Here is a 19,105-nt window from a genome sequence, read left to right on the forward strand (position 1 = left end):
ATGTTCCCACTGAGGCTTTGTCTCGTAATGGATACCAGTAATGGATTTAAAGCTTGAGCTGATTTGTTTACTTTCTCAAATACTGAACTGTTGTACCTTTTTAAGCAAATATGTACTGAATAGTATGTACTAAGTGTGGCACTAACACACCACACCCGGTTTATTCAGTAGGACGTGCCCCAGGATAGAAATTGAGCCTTCTACAGATACAGAAAGGTATAGTTACATTAAATGCAGTAGTTTCAGTGCAGACTCAAGTTGTATTTAGCTGTTGTAGTTGTCCTGTGACCTTCACGTTTTACAGCATTTTTAATGTTTTCTGGGATTCTGGCAGCTTTTCTGGTATAATGGCAGAAGCACAGTTAAAAACAAAGAATATGCTGCTTCTTATGTAAATAGAGGATTTCATGACATCACTGGTGTTAGCATTAGCATAGCTGAATCATCTTAGTGTCTTAGTATGGTAGCTAGGTTTTAGAATGTAATTATATTTTGTTTTAGTTTGTTTAGTTTGAACTAGTACCCGAATGTCGCTTTGAAGAGAATATTTTCAGTATGAAAAGAAAAAGAAGTAATCTTTTGGAAAAATTTACTTATTACAAAAAAATAGTGCTTTAAAATACTTAAGTGTACTGAATGCAATGGTTTCAGACACTTAAATGCATGTTAATTGCAATTCAATGAAAATGTATTAAATGCATTATTTGAACTTAAGAGTGTTTTTTCCTACTTAGAGAGGACCTAAGTACTCTATATTTTATTTCATAACAATTTACAAACATTTATGGTAAACTAAAATATAATTGAATGTCACTATTGAAACTTCTATGTCGTGTATTTAAATATATTTGTAATTACTCATTTGTAATGATAAAGGTACAATTAAGTACATTTAAAACATGGAAAAAAGAGTATTGAAACAATGAATTTAAAAGTAAAACTTCTAATTTGACAATTACAAAGTGCACTTTTTAAAAGTCCACTTAAGTGTGTTAAGAAACAGTAGTTAATTTTGCTGTGGGGTAACGCATTACAACAACAAATCTGAGTTACTTTTCAGTTTTCACATTCAGTACTTTTTTCACAAGGGTATCTTATGTAATAACGCTGTTTAGAAACTCCTGACTGTTATAAGAGCTGCTAAATTAGCTTTTTATGTTCTTCTCTTATGCACCTCTATAGAGATGACAATATCCCAGAGTTCCTAGCTAACCGTGAGCACTTTGAGGAAGATCTGAGGTAATGCATCAGAATTTGTGCTAGTGTTTCCATAGAAAGAGTATGAGAGTAAAGGAGTAGAGTAGACACGGGGCTTATAGTTGTGTTAGTATGAAATGTGTTCACTTGTTTTCTTTGCAGCAGTCTCCTGAAACTTCTGTTTGTTTGTTTTGTGTCAAATTGTTGGTTAACACTTATTTTTGGTTGCTCCAGTTTGGTTCTTCGATTTATGATTTTCCTGAGCTGCCAATGCTGAAACTCAAAGTTGCTTTTTGTGTGTGTGTGACAATTATTAGCCAAGCGATATCATTTCACAGGTGCGACCTAACAGCTGAGAGTAATTTTATGCCCTGTGATCCCATGATGCACTGGGGCTCGGCTGAGCATGGCTTTTTGACTAACGTTCTGCAGGTATAGCCGCAGCATGGTGGACAGACATGAGCATTACAGGTCCAGGTCAGCTGACCAGCGGCCCATGATGGAACGACCGGTCTACACGCGCTCCCGCTCGTCCGAGCGACCAGACTCTGGCTACATGAGATCCATGCCATCCTTACCTTCAGGGAGATCTGCCCCTCCCTCTCCTGCCTTAACGAGGTGACCCGACCCATCACAACAAGCTCTAAAGCGCTAACCGAACCCATGCCTTCTGCTTCCTGTCACCTGGAATGCACCTCTATCCACTTCCTCTTATTTTAACCCTGTGTGACGATGCTGTTTATGATTTTATCTTCATTTATAGAGTAGAGGATAGTGATGACTGTTGCTACTAATGTCTTTTCATTTGGATTATACACACCTCTTATATCCTCTCGAGATATAATGGTGTGTACCTGGCATCGTACAGTTTTGTTTTGACTTTGTTTTTGTTTTGTTTTGTGAGTGTGTTACTAACATTATTTATTTGTTGTTTAACAGTTTATGCTTTGAGTTATGGGCTGTTATGAGTGCCATGTGTTCATGCATTTAGGCCTTTTCACTTTCCTTGCAGCTTTAGCAGCCACAAGCACCTCTTCTGATGCTGACTCCATCACACCTTTTGAGACACCATAACACCTATTGACTTACGATTTGCCCGGCATGTCATAAGTCACTAGGAAATTACATAAATGTGTCAGGTTTGCGCATTAACTTTTACTGATGCGGTAGCTTTTGGATGTGCCACAGCTGAAATTGAGATGTGAGCCACATGTACTGAAAGCTGATGTGACACTGAGCTCAAAAGGTGCTTTACAGATTTTACATTGTGTTTACTGTGGAGTTGATGTGCATTTTACACCTATGTATTCATATTTTTACATGGCTAAAATGCACTTGACTGTGACATATTTACTAAATGCATGCTATGATATGGTCAGATGTTATTTTCTGACAGAATAACTCTGTCAAGAACATGCTAAGTTATATTTTACCAAAACATTGGAAGATAAAAGTAAGAAATCATTTCATAAAAATCAATGCAACAAACACTAATAAACCATTACAATTTAAATATTACATGATAACATTATACACACACACTCACACACACACAGTGGGTATAGAAATGAATGACCCAACTTTAAATAATAATTCTGTTTTTTTAGGGTTAGGGTTAGGGGGTGGGCTGTATATCATCACATTCCTTAAAGGGAACAAGACTCTTTGCCAGAACACTTTGGGAATGCCTCGTAACCACATTCTGAAGCATGTGTAGAATCAGTCCAATGGAGAAGTGAGACGTCATGAGTGGGGTGACATGAGTGCACCTGGCCCAATACATGTTAGCTTCTGATAGGATGAAGTAAGCCCCTATTGGGATGCAGGGATGCCCTCAGGGAACTCGATCTGCATTGGAACAGTTTGGGAATGAGAATGCCCACTGCACCATACCAACAAGTCCCTGTCTGGTGTGTATCAGATGAGCACAACAAGATGAGAAGACTTGGGATCCTGGGGTTAGGAGCCATGTCCAGATTATACAACTGAACAGATGTGTGCGGAGGGAAGCAGCCTGCTGTGTCACAAATGTCCTGCAGGGAAGTACCCATGAATAAGGCCTTGGAGACTGCCATACTCCGGGTCTGATATGTGAGATGGCCTCGACCACCCAACTGCTCAGAGTCTGCTTGGTCACCCAAAAGCCCTTCTCAGGTGGATTAAAGCAATCAAACATCTGATCTGCCTTACGCCACTAACCAGCTCTGTGTACAGTGCTCATACTAGATAGAGCAGATTTAACTTTTTCTGATCATCTTCCTGAAAGGGAGGAGGACAGAAGGCTTGCAGCACTATTGCTTCTGGCATATAGGTAGGCACCTAAGGGACATTCCCAGGCCTCAGGTAAAGGAAGGCCCTAACCATGCCTGGGGCAAACTCCAGTCTGCACCAAGAGATTAAAAGTTTTCTCTTCAGCATATACTCTTGTGGCAGGAGCTCTAGAATGGCGTATGATCTCAACAGCCTCAGTTTAGTGGCCGGATGCTAAGAACTGTGCCCCATCAGGGGTCACACCCACAGCTTCCTTAACTATGTTCTGGGGTGAAGTATGGAGCCCCCTGCCTGATAGAGGAGGTCCCTCCTGATCAGCATCTCCAAGGTAGAGCTATCAAGAAGGAACACAAGGTCCGAGAACCATACTTGGGCCGGCAAGAATTGGGCTACTAGCAGAAGATGGAGCTGGATGCGTGAAGTAGTACCAGACCGAACAGTGTGTTGTTTCCTGTGACGCAAATAGATCCACTTCTGCTTGGCCGAACTCCCTCCAGAGGAGCTCAAACATTGGGCCTTAGCTCCTGTCTAGACACGATGTCTGCTTCCTGATTCAAGTGTCTAGGGATGTAAACTGCTCTGAGTGAAAGGAGCCTTCCCAGAGCCCACAGGAGGATCTGCTGTGCCAACTTGTATAGTGGGCACGAGTGCAGACCGCCCTGCCGGTTGATGTAAGAGACCACCAGTTTGTTCTCTGTGTGGAGAATGTCCTCCACATGTCTAAGGTACGTAAGCATCACTGCACGACCTCAATCGTGCAAAGCGGGTTGCCGTTTGGGGATAACACCTTTGTCCTGAGCCACCACTACAAAGGTCTTATGTACAGCAGGCCAAAAGTTATCACTTTGGACACAGCTGCCATCAGACCGAACAGTCTCTGAAACTATTTGCCATTGAGTGACTGGACTTCTCTCATTCTCTTTGCAACTCTAAGAATTGATTCGACATGAGCAAGAGACACACATGCCTGCATCATTGTTGAATCCCACACCACATCAAAATAGGTGGTCCTCTGTGCTGGAGAAAGCACACTTTTCTTGCCATTCAGCATCAACCCCAGCTCTTTCATATGATTGAGGATGACATCTCGATGCCAAATCACCTGTTGCTGAGACTGTGCTAATATTAGCCAGTCACCAATGTAATTCAGTATGTGGATGCCCTGGAGTTTCAGAGGAGCCAGAACAGCATCCAAACACTTGGTGAAAGTGCAGGGTGAGAGTAATAGCCCAAAGGAAAGTACACAATATTGGTATACCCAATATCAAGCCTCAGGAACTTCCTGTGTTGTGGAAGAATGGATATGTGGAAGTATGCATCCTTGATATCTATTGTGACAAACCAAACCTCAGACCTGATTTGAGATACAATCTGTCTGGTTGTGAGCATCTTGAACCGAAAGTGTTTGATAGAACAGTTTAGCAGACGCAGATGTATGATCATACCAACCTCCATCCTTCTTCAGGACAATGAAGTATTGGCTGTAGAACCCAGAGCCTCTCGAGAGAAGAGGAACATGTTCTATTGCCTCCTTTCTCAAGAGAGTGTCTATTTATCGTTCTATTACCAGAGCCTGCTTGGGAACCACTATTGTGGGGATCCCATTGAAACGAGGCAGGCAAGAAACTAAACCGGATTCTGTAGCCTCTACAGTCTGCAAGACCCACTGTGAGACATTTGGCAGAGGTTTCCACGCTGTCAGAAAGTCTTCTATGGGAACCAGCCACTCGTGGGTGGCCTCTGGTATGGCTAGAGAAGGAGTCACTTCGGTACCCTGAAGTGGATAACTGGCGGGGAACTGACCTAACGGGTCTAGCGTCTTTAATAGAGGGGATGAGCATTCCTGTGCCATACACTTGCCGTAAGCTTGCTGGAGACCTGTGCCCTGAAGCTGTGCCCTGAATCACTAGAAGTGGGAAGGTTGACAGAACGGTCCACTGAGGGCGTTTTATACTGAGATGTGCACCTCTCCTCCCCTGGCGGATCTGCCCTCAAACTGTGTCGGAATCTAATGCATCGACCTGACCTGTAACCATATAAGCTTTTTCCACCAAGGGCAACGTTGTTCTGACTGGCTTAGTGGGAAGCATTGGGCCATTTGCTCCACCCTCTGCATTGTCCCATATAACTGTTCATTCAGCCCCACAATATACACCACGGTGTGAAGGTTATGATCTGACTTGCATGAAGTGTCATCTAATTAACTCAGTTTTCAACTTGGATACACCTTGAGTGAAAACGTCCACAAGCTCCTCCTTGCCGCGTATCAAGTAGGTGAGGACCAAGATAAAGATAGTCTTATCGCTGTCTTAGTAACAGAGATATACTGACTGACTGAATGCTTGTGTAACATGCATACACATATCACAGTTTGCTTACTGAAGAGCAGAAGGTAACATGCGCTTTGCCGGGTTTTTTATCTATTTATAGTGAGAAGTTGTAGTAATGGAGGTGAGAGAGAATATGTATAATTTTGATGATAATTATGTAACATATAAATTTGTTCTAAAATAGGCTTGGTTGATGATATGAAATACAATTTCTTATTTCTTTCTTTTGATATTGGAGGGAAATATGATTTGACAGGTGATATTCACCTGCAGTCTTACAGTATGTGGGTTGCTGTACAGCTCATGTTCACATACCTTATCTACAGGACATATATTTCACCAGAGCTTTTTACTTCCTTTAATTTTTTTATTTTTTATTTTACTAACCCCAGAAAAAACTGTGCCAAATACAAATTGTTTTGTTTAATAGTTTACAGTATGTGTCCCTTTTTATAGCATTCATGTGGAGTGTGTTTTCTGACACTGTTGTCTCATTGCTAAATGATCCTGCCAAAGTAACTGTAGTTAGTAGGTTTGTTTTATTAGTATGCGCTCACCAGCGTGTTCTGCTTTAATCTAACAGTGTTTTGGGCAGGTTTATGACTCGACCACGAACACTTCTATAGATGTAGTGCTTTATGTTGATTCCTGACACACCATCTCTTCCGTAGGGCAAGCATCCGAACCGGATCGGTCCAAACAAGTCCCACCAGTACGCCAGTATCGAGTCGAAGAGGTCGGCAGCTACCGCAAGTCCCACCAAAGGGCTCTATGGACAGAAGTGAGTAGACAAACCAGGCTTCTTCCAAACTGCAGGGTTTAAGGCGCTTGGGTGCAACACTTGTGTAATTACCGTATTTTCCGGACTATAAGTCGCACTTTTTTTCATAGTTTGGCTGGTCCTGCGACTTATAGTCAGGTGCGACTTATTAATTTGACATGAACCGAGAGAAATGAACCAAGAGAAACGAAATAGAAAACATTACCGTCTCCAGCCATGAGAGGGCGCTCTATGCTGCTCAGTGCTCCTGTAGTCTACACTGAAGACATAGAGCGCCCTCTTGCGGCTGTAGACGGTAATGTTTTCTCTTGGTTCTAAATAAATGCGACTTATAGTCCAGTGCGACTTATATATGTTTTTTTTCCTCATCATGACGTATTTTTTGACTGATGCGACTTATACTGAGGTGCGACTTATAGTCCGAAAAATACGGTAGTTAGGGTCACCGGATGCATTATATATATTGGATAACTGACAGAAATTCAACAAATAAGTAAATAATTATAAACTATTATTGCACAATAGTTATCACAAAAATGGCTTATGCAAAAACAACCATCTTGATGACAAAAGCCAGGTAAAAAATGTAATGTTACAATAGAATAACACAACATGGATTGTTTTCCCCCCACATTTTTTCCCAGAAGATGGCGAGGGTATTACTGAGCCTTTTGAAGGTTTGTAAGCACAAGCTTGTGTGTTTAGACTCATCTCAGTCTTCTCTGCTTGACTAAACCTGTTAGCTCTGGTCTGTGAGCTTTACCTGTCATTGGTCTAGCTACTACCATTCATTTAGTGGAACAGACGTATTAGTTTGTGCTTCAGCCATGTCAGTGCAATTAATGCACATGTATCATTTAAGAGGTTATGCTGTGTAGTCTGTGTACTTCGGCCATGTCTGGATTAATGTCCAAATCCACTACAATACAAATTAAAAATGTGGAAGCCTGTTTATGCCACAAAATATGTAATTGCAACTTTATCTCACATTTCCGACTTTTTTTCTAGCAATGTTTATCTCACAATTAGTATTGATGATATAATTGTTGGAATTGTGTTATGAACTCAATTCTGAGAAAGTCCAAATTTTAAGGTATAAACTTATCATAAAAATATCAGAATTGCGAGGTTAGCTCAGATTTGTAAGATATAAACTTTTCATTTCGAGAAATAGTCAGAAAAAGTAAAAACTGAGTTCCAAGTGTGATAGAAACTGGCCATTCTGAGATAAAAGTATGAATTAAAAGATGGCAACTCAATATTATGAGATTTAAATTGCAAGAAATAAGGTCAGAATTGTAAGATAAAATATTGCAATTACCTTTATGTTTTTATTCTATAGCCTAAACAGGCTTCTATACTAAATCTACATGCCCTTATTGAAATTTGTTGAGGTAAATGCAGTTTATGTCAGACCTTTAATGTTAGTAGTATCTTCTGACAGCATTTAAGTTTTGTTAAGTTATTTTTATAACAGAGTTTTAGCGACCTTAAAAGGGATAATCATTGGCATATGAGCAATGTTAAGTCATAAACATATTTATATTGTGTTTTCGAAATGGCAGTCTACTCCTGGCAGTGATCCTCTCAGTCACACAGTGATAGTCACAGTTTATTGATTAGTTCTTTTTGACATTTTTGTTTGTCTTCTGATTGCCACAACTAAGCAACCAATGATGCAGGAACAGGGGCGGTACCTCAGCCTCCTGCTCCGCCCCCTGTTCTTTCCCAACCTCCACAGACTGTGGCTGTTAAATAATATTTAGGACACATGGGACACTTAATATCAGGAAAATGCAAATATGATCTTGATATTCTTGCATTCACATCAAAGTTTGTTGATAGACTATGTCTAGTACACCTCAGTAGATCTCTACATTTTTGGTGTTATTAAATTACTCAATTTGCGACTAAATGTATTTTCATTTTAGGTTACTGTAGCATACTGTAGTTGGTATGTTTAGTGACCAAGTGGAGTAAATTGGCATAGAAAATTATTTTAGTTTTTCTTTTTCAGATTTTTGTCATTGTAATCTTCACTTCTGTCTGTCTTTCTTACTCTCATTTCTGTCTGAATGCTGAAGTGGTGGGAGGGGCTTCACAACCACTGGCTCCGCCCCCTCCACCTCCACAAGCCACACAAGCAATGGCTGGTAATGCTGTTGTTACATAAATATGATCCAATAATGCAAACAAAGAAAAAAAAAACTTTAGAAGAAATGTCAAAAATAACAATACACAATAACAAACTACCTTAAATTTAATTGGTGATGCACCGAAATTAAAGTTTCTATCCAAAATAAAAAATGCTGATTTAAAATTAGCCTTTGTTTAGAATAACTGTATTCTATATAATGCCACTTGTTAAATATAAATGATATATAGTCATGTATAAAAATATGACCTGTTACATGCAAGTCTATACATTACCGTTGAAAATTAGTGGTAAGGTTTTTATTTATTTGTGGCAAGGTTACATTAAAATGATTAAAAGTGATGCTAAAAACATTTTAATTTCTACAAAAGATTTATATGTAGTAATAAGAAATGTATCCGTATTTTTGATCAAATAAATGCAGCCTTGGTGAGAATTAGAGGCTCCTTTAAAAACCATTAAAATAATAATATTAATAATAATGACCCAAACTTTGGAAGTTTTTTTTTTTCAAATAATAAAAAAGTATTATAAGGTGAAGTAGTTAAAGTATAAATAACTATATATATATATATATATATATATATATATATATATATATATATATATATATATATATATAGTGATGCGTGGATGGCAGTAATATCTGGGGGTGCTGTGGATAATCGGGTCGGGTAATAAAGAAAATGCATTCTGATTATTTGCGGGTGGATATAAACTACATTTTCTAAAATTTGAACTTAAATAGGCTACAGAAATTGAGTAAACTGTAAATAAACATTAAAAATTATTCAACAAAACATTATGTAGTCAAGAGCAGTTGTTTGACTAACATCAATGACAGACGGCACAGCTTTATTGCTAAGACCTATGTAAGACCTATTTAAGACCTATTTAAGACCTATTTCACACATCCAATAATGATACAAATGCGTATTATTTTGCAACTTGTTACTAGCAGCATGTGCTTTGGGAGCGCACAGAAAAGCACCTCTGAAGAGCACGAGTAGGCTGCCGAATGGCAAAAAATTGGCAGGTGGATCATGTATTTGAAGCCGATTCGAATTACTTTTTAGCTCATACGTGCAAAAGAAATATATATATATATATATATATATATATATATATATATATATATATATATATATATATATATATATATATATATGTATATATATTTAACTTTATCCGTTAAAGAAGTCTTTTTATATTTAAGGCTTAGGACCTTTATTTATTTATTTTTTTTTGTGTATCAATACATCTCATACATGTTCATCCATCCTCTTGTTAATTGTCTTATGTTTCTTTTTTGTCCACAACTCTGTCTCTTCATTGTCAACATCAAAGCTCATGTCGGGATGGAGTCTCCTGTCTTGAGCCCCAACACCACCTATGCCCCCATGCCTCCTCCTGCACATGCTCCTCCCTCACCTGCACATGCCCATCTGCCAACTTCAGTTGCCACTCCCCCACCCACACATGCCCCTCCCTCTCCAGCACATGCCCCTCCCCCTCCAGCCCCTCCCCCTCCTCCTCCGCCCGCTGCTCCATCATCAGCTTCACCTCTTGTCCAACAGGCTTCTGTGACAGGTGTGTCAATACAAATGAGTTGAGCACAAGGACACTGCCTGTGTTTGTAGTGGAATAATAAATCATAGTATGCTAGAAACTGCATACAGCACAAATCCATTAGTAAGAGTAGTATAGTGCTCTGAACATAGTCTAAGGGCTTGTTTCTTTACATTATTTAGCTTTCAGCAATATTTCTTTTCATCTTTTTTGCCTTTGCTTAAATAATGTTGGAAGCTTCTCATGAGCGTGTGTTAGAGTGTAGTATCTGTGTGTTTGTGTAAAAAAAAACACTGATTTTTCGACTCACCCTTTGTTTATGTGTGTGCCATTTCCCGCACAAGAATCCCAGGAAAAGCCTGTAGCTCCCCCTGCTGTCAATGGGAGGAAAGGCAAGTGTGTGTGAGCGTGTGAATCTCTCAGTCATGTTTTACTGTGTTTTAGTCGAGAGATAGTAGATGTAGTATTTGACGGCTGTCATCCGATATATAGTGTATTTATGCTATGATTGTGTTGGTGATGTCATCAAGAAAGCTATTTTGTTTTTGAAAACGTTTAGAAGTTCTGGTTTTACACCAAGCTGAGCTATTGTTCTGGTTTTGTGGGATGAGTTATTATTTTAATTAAGAATAATGGGTTATTATTTTTTATTTTCTTTAAGTCACGTGTAAACTGAATACCTTCACTCGCAGTGACTCTTTCTCCTTGTGTTGTAACTTCAGAGGTCACATGGGAGGACCAGCAGAAGAAAGCTCCTGGTATGGCACAACCTGCGGTCTTCATTGGCCCTTAGTAGAGTAGTTCAATCCTAGTGCACTTCTGAGGGATCTAGATTTCAGCTCTTCTTCTGCTTTGTAGCTCTCTGCTTTTGCTGTGGTGTTATTTGTGAAGACTGAACGCTCTGGTGTTACGGCTCTAGATGGCATGACTACTGAAACTACTAGACTAAAATGTAGTGTTGCTTTTTGTGATGTCTGAACATCAGATACTGGTGATGGGGTGTTTGCCTGCTAGGAAGTACTAACAAGTCTGATTTACTTTAGAGGAACTGATAAAAAAAAAAAAAAGTGTTATATATGTTTTATTCAGCTTTATTGATTGTCAAATGTTGTATTGTTTAGAGTTCACTTCACCCGCCTCAGTTTTACTGTTTGATAAAGTTAAGTTAAAGTTTGTTTTACAATCAAATTCTATGCAAACTGATTTCCCTTCTGAAAAAGAAGTGTGCTTAACAGTATTGAATGTGCACTTAAAAAGTGCACTTTGTAATCATATCAGATGTTTGATTTTAAAATTCTTATGTTTTAATAATCTTTAGTTGTGTTTAAAGAAGTGCACTTAATTTGATGTGTTGACTAGATTACTAAAGCATGTGCAAAGTACTTCATCAGAATTTTAACTTCACTGTGTTAGCCAATATATATTTTTATGTCCTAAATTACAATATTGTAATTTCAAATGTGTAAGTACAAATATATTTAAATGCATAATATATAAGTTTCATTAGAAATTACATTAAAGTACATTTTAGTTTACCATAAATATTTGTAAAAAAGAATAAATAATAATAATCGTTATAAAGTTCAGCTGATTTCAGTTAATATAAATTTAAATTATAATACGTTTCCCTTTATTTGGAATTAAAATGCAAAATTGTATATTGCTTTAAAAAAATATATTATTCCTGTGTTAAGTACTCTTTTTGAAGAATGCTAAAGTGTACTCTTTTTCACAAGGGTGATGAATCGTTCAAAAGAATCGATTCAGAAGTACAATTCATTCGCAATCCTTGCATATATCTACTGCCGGGCTCTTGCAGTGACCATAATAAGCAGCAAAACACAATAGTACACAAGTCCATGACTGGGGCATATGATAACCTACATTAACATTTACATTTACATTTACATTTACATTAAAGTGCACGGCTTGAACAGGAAGTGTGTCTGATGAGCCTCAGTTTAGCATGAACACAGTAGTTCTCTGGGTTAAATCCATTGTTTACAATAGGATGATATTAGCATTAATAGTATAATGCATTAACATTATAGCAGGTTTTATTTTCATAACCCACAAGGTGCAGATCATTGAACAGGGTACTGAAGTATATGCTGCGTCTCGTTTACTGAGAGTCCCAAGGATTTCTGTATGGAACGAGTGATTATTATTAGTATCATCAGAACAATGTCTCTGGTTTTATAGTTCAGTTTGTCTCATCTGGAGGAAGGTTCGAGTAGAGATGTCTTCAGTCTATAAGATTTGGAGAATACAGTTTTGAATCTGGGTGATTATCAATACTTACAATTGATGTAAAGATGAAGAACAGAAGAACATTAATTTGCTCATTTACAACACTTGTAAAATAGGGGGGACATTTCTTGTTTTAAGATCTTTGCTTTTCAAGGGAAACTTGTACAGTAGTTTAAATGAGAGCAGAACTGATACGAGTTATTATAAATTATAAGTTCTAACATTGCTTGTAGTACGTAGTGTAGTATTATCAGTGGGTGTCTGTTTGTAGTGTGTGTTTGTTTTGATGCTTTACATCTTTTAAAGGTTTTCTTTTTTGGTGTTGGATTTCTCAGATCTGTTTCCCGTTTGTTTCGGCATGTTATGAGTGATGAGTTTCTGAATGTGAAATTCATCTAAACTCTTGTGTGTGAGAGTGTGTGTGTCCATCATAACATTGCGTGTCATGTGTGTGTCTAAACTGTCTTGTTTTCCTCTCATCCGCACATCAGCTGTAGTGTCAGAGTCCACAGTGTCAGAGAACGAAGATGCAGGTATTGTACACAGACCGACTTCTGCTACTCTAACATAGAGCCCTTTAAAACAACTTCTGGAGACGAGTGTGTGTGTGTGTGTGTGTGTGCTGGACAATAAACAGTGTATGTGTATGATTTTGCAGTATTACTAAAAGTGTTGAGGTCAGTAAGAAATTCATTCTTTTATTCAGCTGGGACACATTTAGTTGATCAAGGGTGTCAATAAATACTTTATATATTTATATTTTATATAAATACCATTCTTCTGAATCCTGAAAAATAGAGAACAACTCTTTTAAAATGTAATAATATTTTACAATATTATTATATATTTTTAATAATTAATAAAGTAAAAACAAACCAATGGTGAGCACGAACTATCAAAAACATATATATATATATATATATATATATATATATATATATATATATATATATTTCTGGCCTAAAACATTTAAACTGTATAAAGAGTTTATTTAAAGAGTGCAAGTTTTATCTGTACACTCTCAGTGAGCCGGGGGACTACAGCTTGCCACTGGGGCAGTTCCCTAAAAGACACCTTTATACCTTTTTCATTACTTCAGTACATTAGAGTACATATTACTACCTTAAGGGTACAATTACTAACGTAAGGTACTACTATGCATCCTTAAAGGCCAAAGCATACTTGTGCAAGGGTCCACATAAAGTGCATGTGATGCAAAGTTAGGCCAAAGTACACTTTTTTTTTCTTCTTTTTTTGCGCATACACTAGTGGACTCGCACAGCCTTTCAAAGTACAGTCCATTTCAGGCAGTCGACTCACGTGCTCACGAAAGCTTCATGTTTGAACCAACTTCTGCTCTGTTTTTCTCCAGACGTTATGACTGATATAAATGTCTGTTGTTGTTCCATCTCTTAGTTTCTTAGCCTGGGCCAGTGTTGCCACCTTGTGGAACAGCTGATGAGAGCAAAACCCAGTCAATGCACATGTGCGAGCTATGCATGCAAAGTGTGCGTGGTTACAAAAAAATGGGTGGTGCTTGTACAGTGTGTGTGTAAAAAATGAAGTATACTTTGGCCTTTTTTCACCTGAGCAGCACGTGCACCACCCAATTATTGTAACCATGCATACTTTGTTAAGCATATGTCCCACATGCACATTGACTTTGTTTTGCATTAATAATTTGTTCCACAAGATTGCAACGAGCCGTCGTTTCGCAGTAGAAAACTAAATGAAAGAGAGGAAGCAACAACAAAATTGACAAGCGTTTGTGTGAGAGGGTTATGAGATCACCGCAACTTTAGATTAAAAAAGTACAAAGACATTTTTATTAGTCATAACATGCGGAGAAATATAGAGCAGATGCTGGATGAAGATGAAGTGTTCTTGAGCGCATGTGTCGACCACCTGCATTCATGCATGCTGTCAAATGAAGTATACTTTAAAAGACTATCCATTCAACTTTAGGCATATGCTAGTGTCTCGTAATCAGTTCCTTGGAGACTTGTGAACTCATTCTGTGGCTTCTTGTCCATTCCTGTGTTACAAACTTGTGTTGGCTTTTCTCTTATCTGCAGCATATGCGAGTGTTGACAGAGTAAATGTTTAGCAGAGATACAGTAACAGGTGTAAAACGCAGCCTCTTTAGTCTGGCAGCGTCATTGAAGATCATCTGTTCAATCGTGTGTAACTTCTGTTCGTAAAACCATTTCAAGGTGTTCTAGAATTGACTGGTCAAATTCATTTTCATTCAGATCTTTAATGGCATTTCAGCTTATTTGGGTTAGACTGGATCAGATAGAGTTTCCCACTTATGAAAAATGCTGTCCGTATAACTTTGTTACGTCTGCTGTCTGTCGCTTTGGAGTTTGCTGGATGTGTATTTATATGTAGCAAGCAACACATTTGCATACTGGTGCGAATTTGATGAGTTTCAGTACATCTAACCCTTGTTTGTCTTTCCACACAGGCACTTTGAAGGATCCATCAAGGGTACGTTTCTTTCTCTTAATCTCTTAATGCTTGAGCTTGTTTTTTACATAATGTTTTCTGTCCTTCTACAGTAAAGCATTTGTAGTATCCTCAGTACTGACCCTTTATCATGTCGTGCCCGTTAGGATGCAATATAGACACTATTTTAAGTACTGACAAGCTATTTCTCATGGTAGCATAAAGTGTCAAGGATCTTTCAAACCTTGCTCCTGATCAGGATTGGTGTTGAGCTTTCTGTAAGAGAAGACGAGCTCTGTGAATAATAGTTGATCTCCAATAGAGGCACGAGTGCTCGGTTTACATGAATTCTTGCATATGTCTCTAAACGTATATAAAACCGTGGTTTTGAAAGCTGAGAGACGTGTGTCCTTTGTGACATTTCTGCCTAGACAGCATTTAATGAAATGAACAACCTCAAATATAAGACAGAATCATATGTATCCAAGACGGCTGATGAAGTCAGGAACTCCTGACCCAGAAATATACTGATATTTAATTCAGAACTGAATATTAATAAAAATAAGTCTTAATAAAAAGGGACTATGTTTGTGTGATCTGCGCATAGACCACATTGAATTCAGTGCGGATGAAAATTACCCTTACACAAAGAATATATATTTCCTTATAAATGCATGAGCAATATATTAAATGATTTAATTTTATTAGAATATATTGAATAATAGATAAGGAATTATATGTGATAAGATATGGTACTGCATGTGTATAAATATATTGCACATATATTTACTCATGCAGTATATACACATATATTGTATTCTTTATATTTTATCATTATTTACCTTCTTTGTTTTATATATAGCTAGTTAACAATAGGTAATTAACAATTACATGAGGCATGAGATGTTCATTCATGTTTATTTCACGTTAAAACTAGTAGCAAAGAGGAAGAGATGATCGCGCTGCCGCTTGAACTGAACTGAGATCTGTCGCGAATAAAAGAGCGTCAAAACAGCATTGATATATGTATATTGTTTCTATGGGTATAATCTATGGAAGATTGTTTCCACCAGTAAATAAAAAATAAAACAAGGTAACTGTGACTTTTTATCACACAATTCGGACTTTTTTTCTCACAATTGCGACTTATTAAAGTCAGAATTGCATGATATAAACTCGCAATTGTGAGAAAAAAAGTCACAAATGTGAGATATAAATTCACAATTTCGAGGAAAAAAAACTCGATATTCCATAATAATCAGCTAATTTAAATGGTTAATTTTATTTCTCCATCATTTTTAAATTCAGTTCATGTAATTCTGTCCTTTATTAAAGCCATTAAGTACACAGTCTTGTACCTTCTTCTTTTGGTCCCATTTTGATATACTTTTTTGCTTTGAATCAAAGTTTGTAATGTTGTGAACACTTTAATGGAAAAAATATTTCGGAAAAAGTGTGTTGGGACTAATGCATTCTATGGGAATCAGATTTATACCGTTCCTGATTGTTTTTCGAGATTCTTGTAAAAGGATTTTAATGTAATAACCAGCATTGTTTTGTTCTCTTTCTCCCAGCGTGGGATGGACAGTCTCTCCATGAGGTCGTCGGACAGTGATGTAAGCGACGTGTCCGCTATGTCGAGCGCGTCTCGGCTCAGCAGCACGAGCCACATGTCTGTCCAGTCAGAAAGGGTGCGAGCGGGCCGCAGGATCAGGTAGGCACATCATGAACCCCCTGAGCCCTGATCTGCAGTCATGAACACACTTAATGTGCTTCTGGCCAGTTCAGGTTCGGCTCTGCCTGCTTGTGAAGTGAGAGGAACCTCTGAACTTGCCAAGAGTGTGTTTACCAATGACTGAGACCACATCACGGGGTTTGAACAAACCTATATACAGGTGAATCTCATGAAGATATGTCCAACTCATATTTGACACCCAAATCTGAAGAGAAACAAATATGAATTATACAGTATTGTTCAAAATAATAGCAGTACAATGTGACTAACCAGAATAATCTAGGTTTTTCGTATATTTTTTTATTGCTACGTGGCAAACAAGTTACCAGTAGGTTCAGTAGATTCTCAGAAAACAAATGAGACCCAGCATTCATGATATGCACGCTCTTAAGGCTGTGCAATTGGGCAATTAGTTGAATTAGTTGAAAGGGGTGTGTTCAAAAAAATAGCAGTGTGGCATTCAATCACTGAGGTCATCAATTTTGTGAAGAAACAGGTGTGAATCAGGTGGCCCCTATTTAAGGATGAAGCCAACACTTGTTGAACATGCATTTGAAAGCTGAGGAAAATGGGTCGTTCAAGACATTGTTCAGAAGAACAGCGTACTTTGATTAAAAAGTTGATTAGAGAGGGGAAAACCTATAAAGAGGTGCAAAAAATGATAGGCTGTTTAGCTAAAATGATCTCCAATGCCTTAAAATGGAGAGCAAAACCAGAGAGACGTGGAAGAAAACGGAAGACAACCATCAAAATGGATAGAAGAATAACCAGAATGGCAAAGGCTCAGCCAATGATCACCTCCAGGATGATCAAAGACAGTCTGGAGTTACCTGTAAGTACTGTGACAGTTAGAAGACGTCTGTGTGAAGCTAATCTATTTTCAAGAATCCCCCGCAAAGTCCCTCTGTTAAAAAAAAGGCATGTGCAGAAGAGGTTACAATTTGCCAAAGAACACATCAACTGGCCTAAAGAGAAATGGAGGAACATTTTGTGGACTGATGAGAGTAAAATTGTTCTTTTTGGGTCCAAGGGCCACAGGCAGTTTGTGAGACGACCCCCAAACTCTGAATTCAAGCCACAGTACACAGTGAAGACAGTGAAGCATGGATGTGCAAGCATCATGATATGGGCATGTTTCTCCTACTATGGTGTTGGGCCTATTTATCGCATACCAGGGATCATGGATCAGTTTGCATATGTTAAAATACTTGAAGAGGTCATGTTGCCCTATGCTGAAGAGGACATGCCCTTGAAATGGTTGTTTCAACAAGACAATGACCCAAAACACACTAGTAAACGGGCAAAGTCTTGGTTCCAAACCAACAAAATTAATGTTATGGAGTGGCCAGCCCAATCTCCAGACCTTAATCCAATTGAGAACTTGTGGGGTGATATCAAAAATGCTGTTTCTGAAGCAAAACCAAGAAATGTGAATGAATTGTGGAATGTTGTTAAAGAATCATGGAGTGGAATAACAGCTGAGAGGTGCCACAAGTTGGTTGACTCCATGCCACACAGATGTCAAGCAGTTTTAAAAAACTGTGGTCATACAACTAAATATTAGTTTAGTGATTCACAGGATTGCTAAATCCCAGAAAAAAAAAATGTTTGTACAAAATAGTTTTGAGTTTGTACAGTCAAAGGTAGACATATATGTAAAGCCGAATTTTCAGCATCATTTCTCCATTTTTAAGTGTCACACGATCCTTCAGAAATCAGATTTGCTTCAAAATAAACATTTGATTATTATCAACGTTGAATTTTTTTTTTTTTTTTTGGTGCTTAATATTTTTTTTATTTTAAGATTTTTTCATAATTATTTGATAAATAGAAAGTTCAGAAGAACAGCATGTGAAAAATGGTAAATTTCGCAACAATTATAAAGACTGTCACCTCTGATTTATTTAAAGCATTATTTCTGAATAAAAGTAAAAATTTCTTTAAAAAGACATTAAATTACATTATATATCATTGTTTGAGTTTTTCTATCACACGAGAAAGAGATTTTTATCACAACAATAATGACAAATCTTGAGGCAAAAACGTACTTTTCATGATTCATATGTCAATGAAATATGGATTGGACATGTTTTCACGCATTAACTGAAGGATTGAGACTCTCAAGAGAATCTCAAAGTATATGACAGCATTACTCTGTCACCGAATCTCTCTTGTTCATGAAGAGAGTTCATTTCCACTAGTGCTGTCAAACGATTAATCACATCCAAAATAAAAGTTTGTGTTCACATGATGTGTGTGCGTCTCCTGTGTATCTTTATTTCATATAAACACATACACATATATACACACAGTACACACACACTTCTTATGTAAACACAAACTTTTATTTTTGATGCGATTAATCACAA

At 37.7% G+C, this 19,105-nt stretch overlaps 1 protein-coding gene across 1 annotated transcript in view; it reads left to right on the forward strand.

The window, feature by feature from the left end:
- Positions 1-19,105, forward strand: part of LOC113068294 (regulating synaptic membrane exocytosis protein 2) — a 155,513-nt gene that overhangs the window by 121,028 nt on the left and 15,380 nt on the right. Inside the window, exons 25-36 of the mRNA XM_026240985.1 lie at positions 169-216; positions 1,183-1,239; positions 1,630-1,815; positions 6,470-6,579; positions 7,224-7,256; positions 8,664-8,732; positions 10,082-10,324; positions 10,648-10,695; positions 11,026-11,061; positions 13,045-13,086; positions 15,021-15,043; positions 16,576-16,715. Coding sequence (XP_026096770.1) covers positions 169-216; positions 1,183-1,239; positions 1,630-1,815; positions 6,470-6,579; positions 7,224-7,256; positions 8,664-8,732; positions 10,082-10,324; positions 10,648-10,695; positions 11,026-11,061; positions 13,045-13,086; positions 15,021-15,043; positions 16,576-16,715 — 1,035 coding nt within the window. The remainder of the gene's footprint in view (positions 1-168; positions 217-1,182; positions 1,240-1,629; positions 1,816-6,469; positions 6,580-7,223; positions 7,257-8,663; positions 8,733-10,081; positions 10,325-10,647; positions 10,696-11,025; positions 11,062-13,044; positions 13,087-15,020; positions 15,044-16,575; positions 16,716-19,105) is intronic.

The sequence above is a fragment of the Carassius auratus genome, linkage group LG44F, assembly GCF_003368295.1.
Source record: "Carassius auratus strain Wakin linkage group LG44F, ASM336829v1, whole genome shotgun sequence".
Taxonomy (NCBI): Eukaryota; Metazoa; Chordata; class Actinopteri; order Cypriniformes; family Cyprinidae; genus Carassius; species Carassius auratus.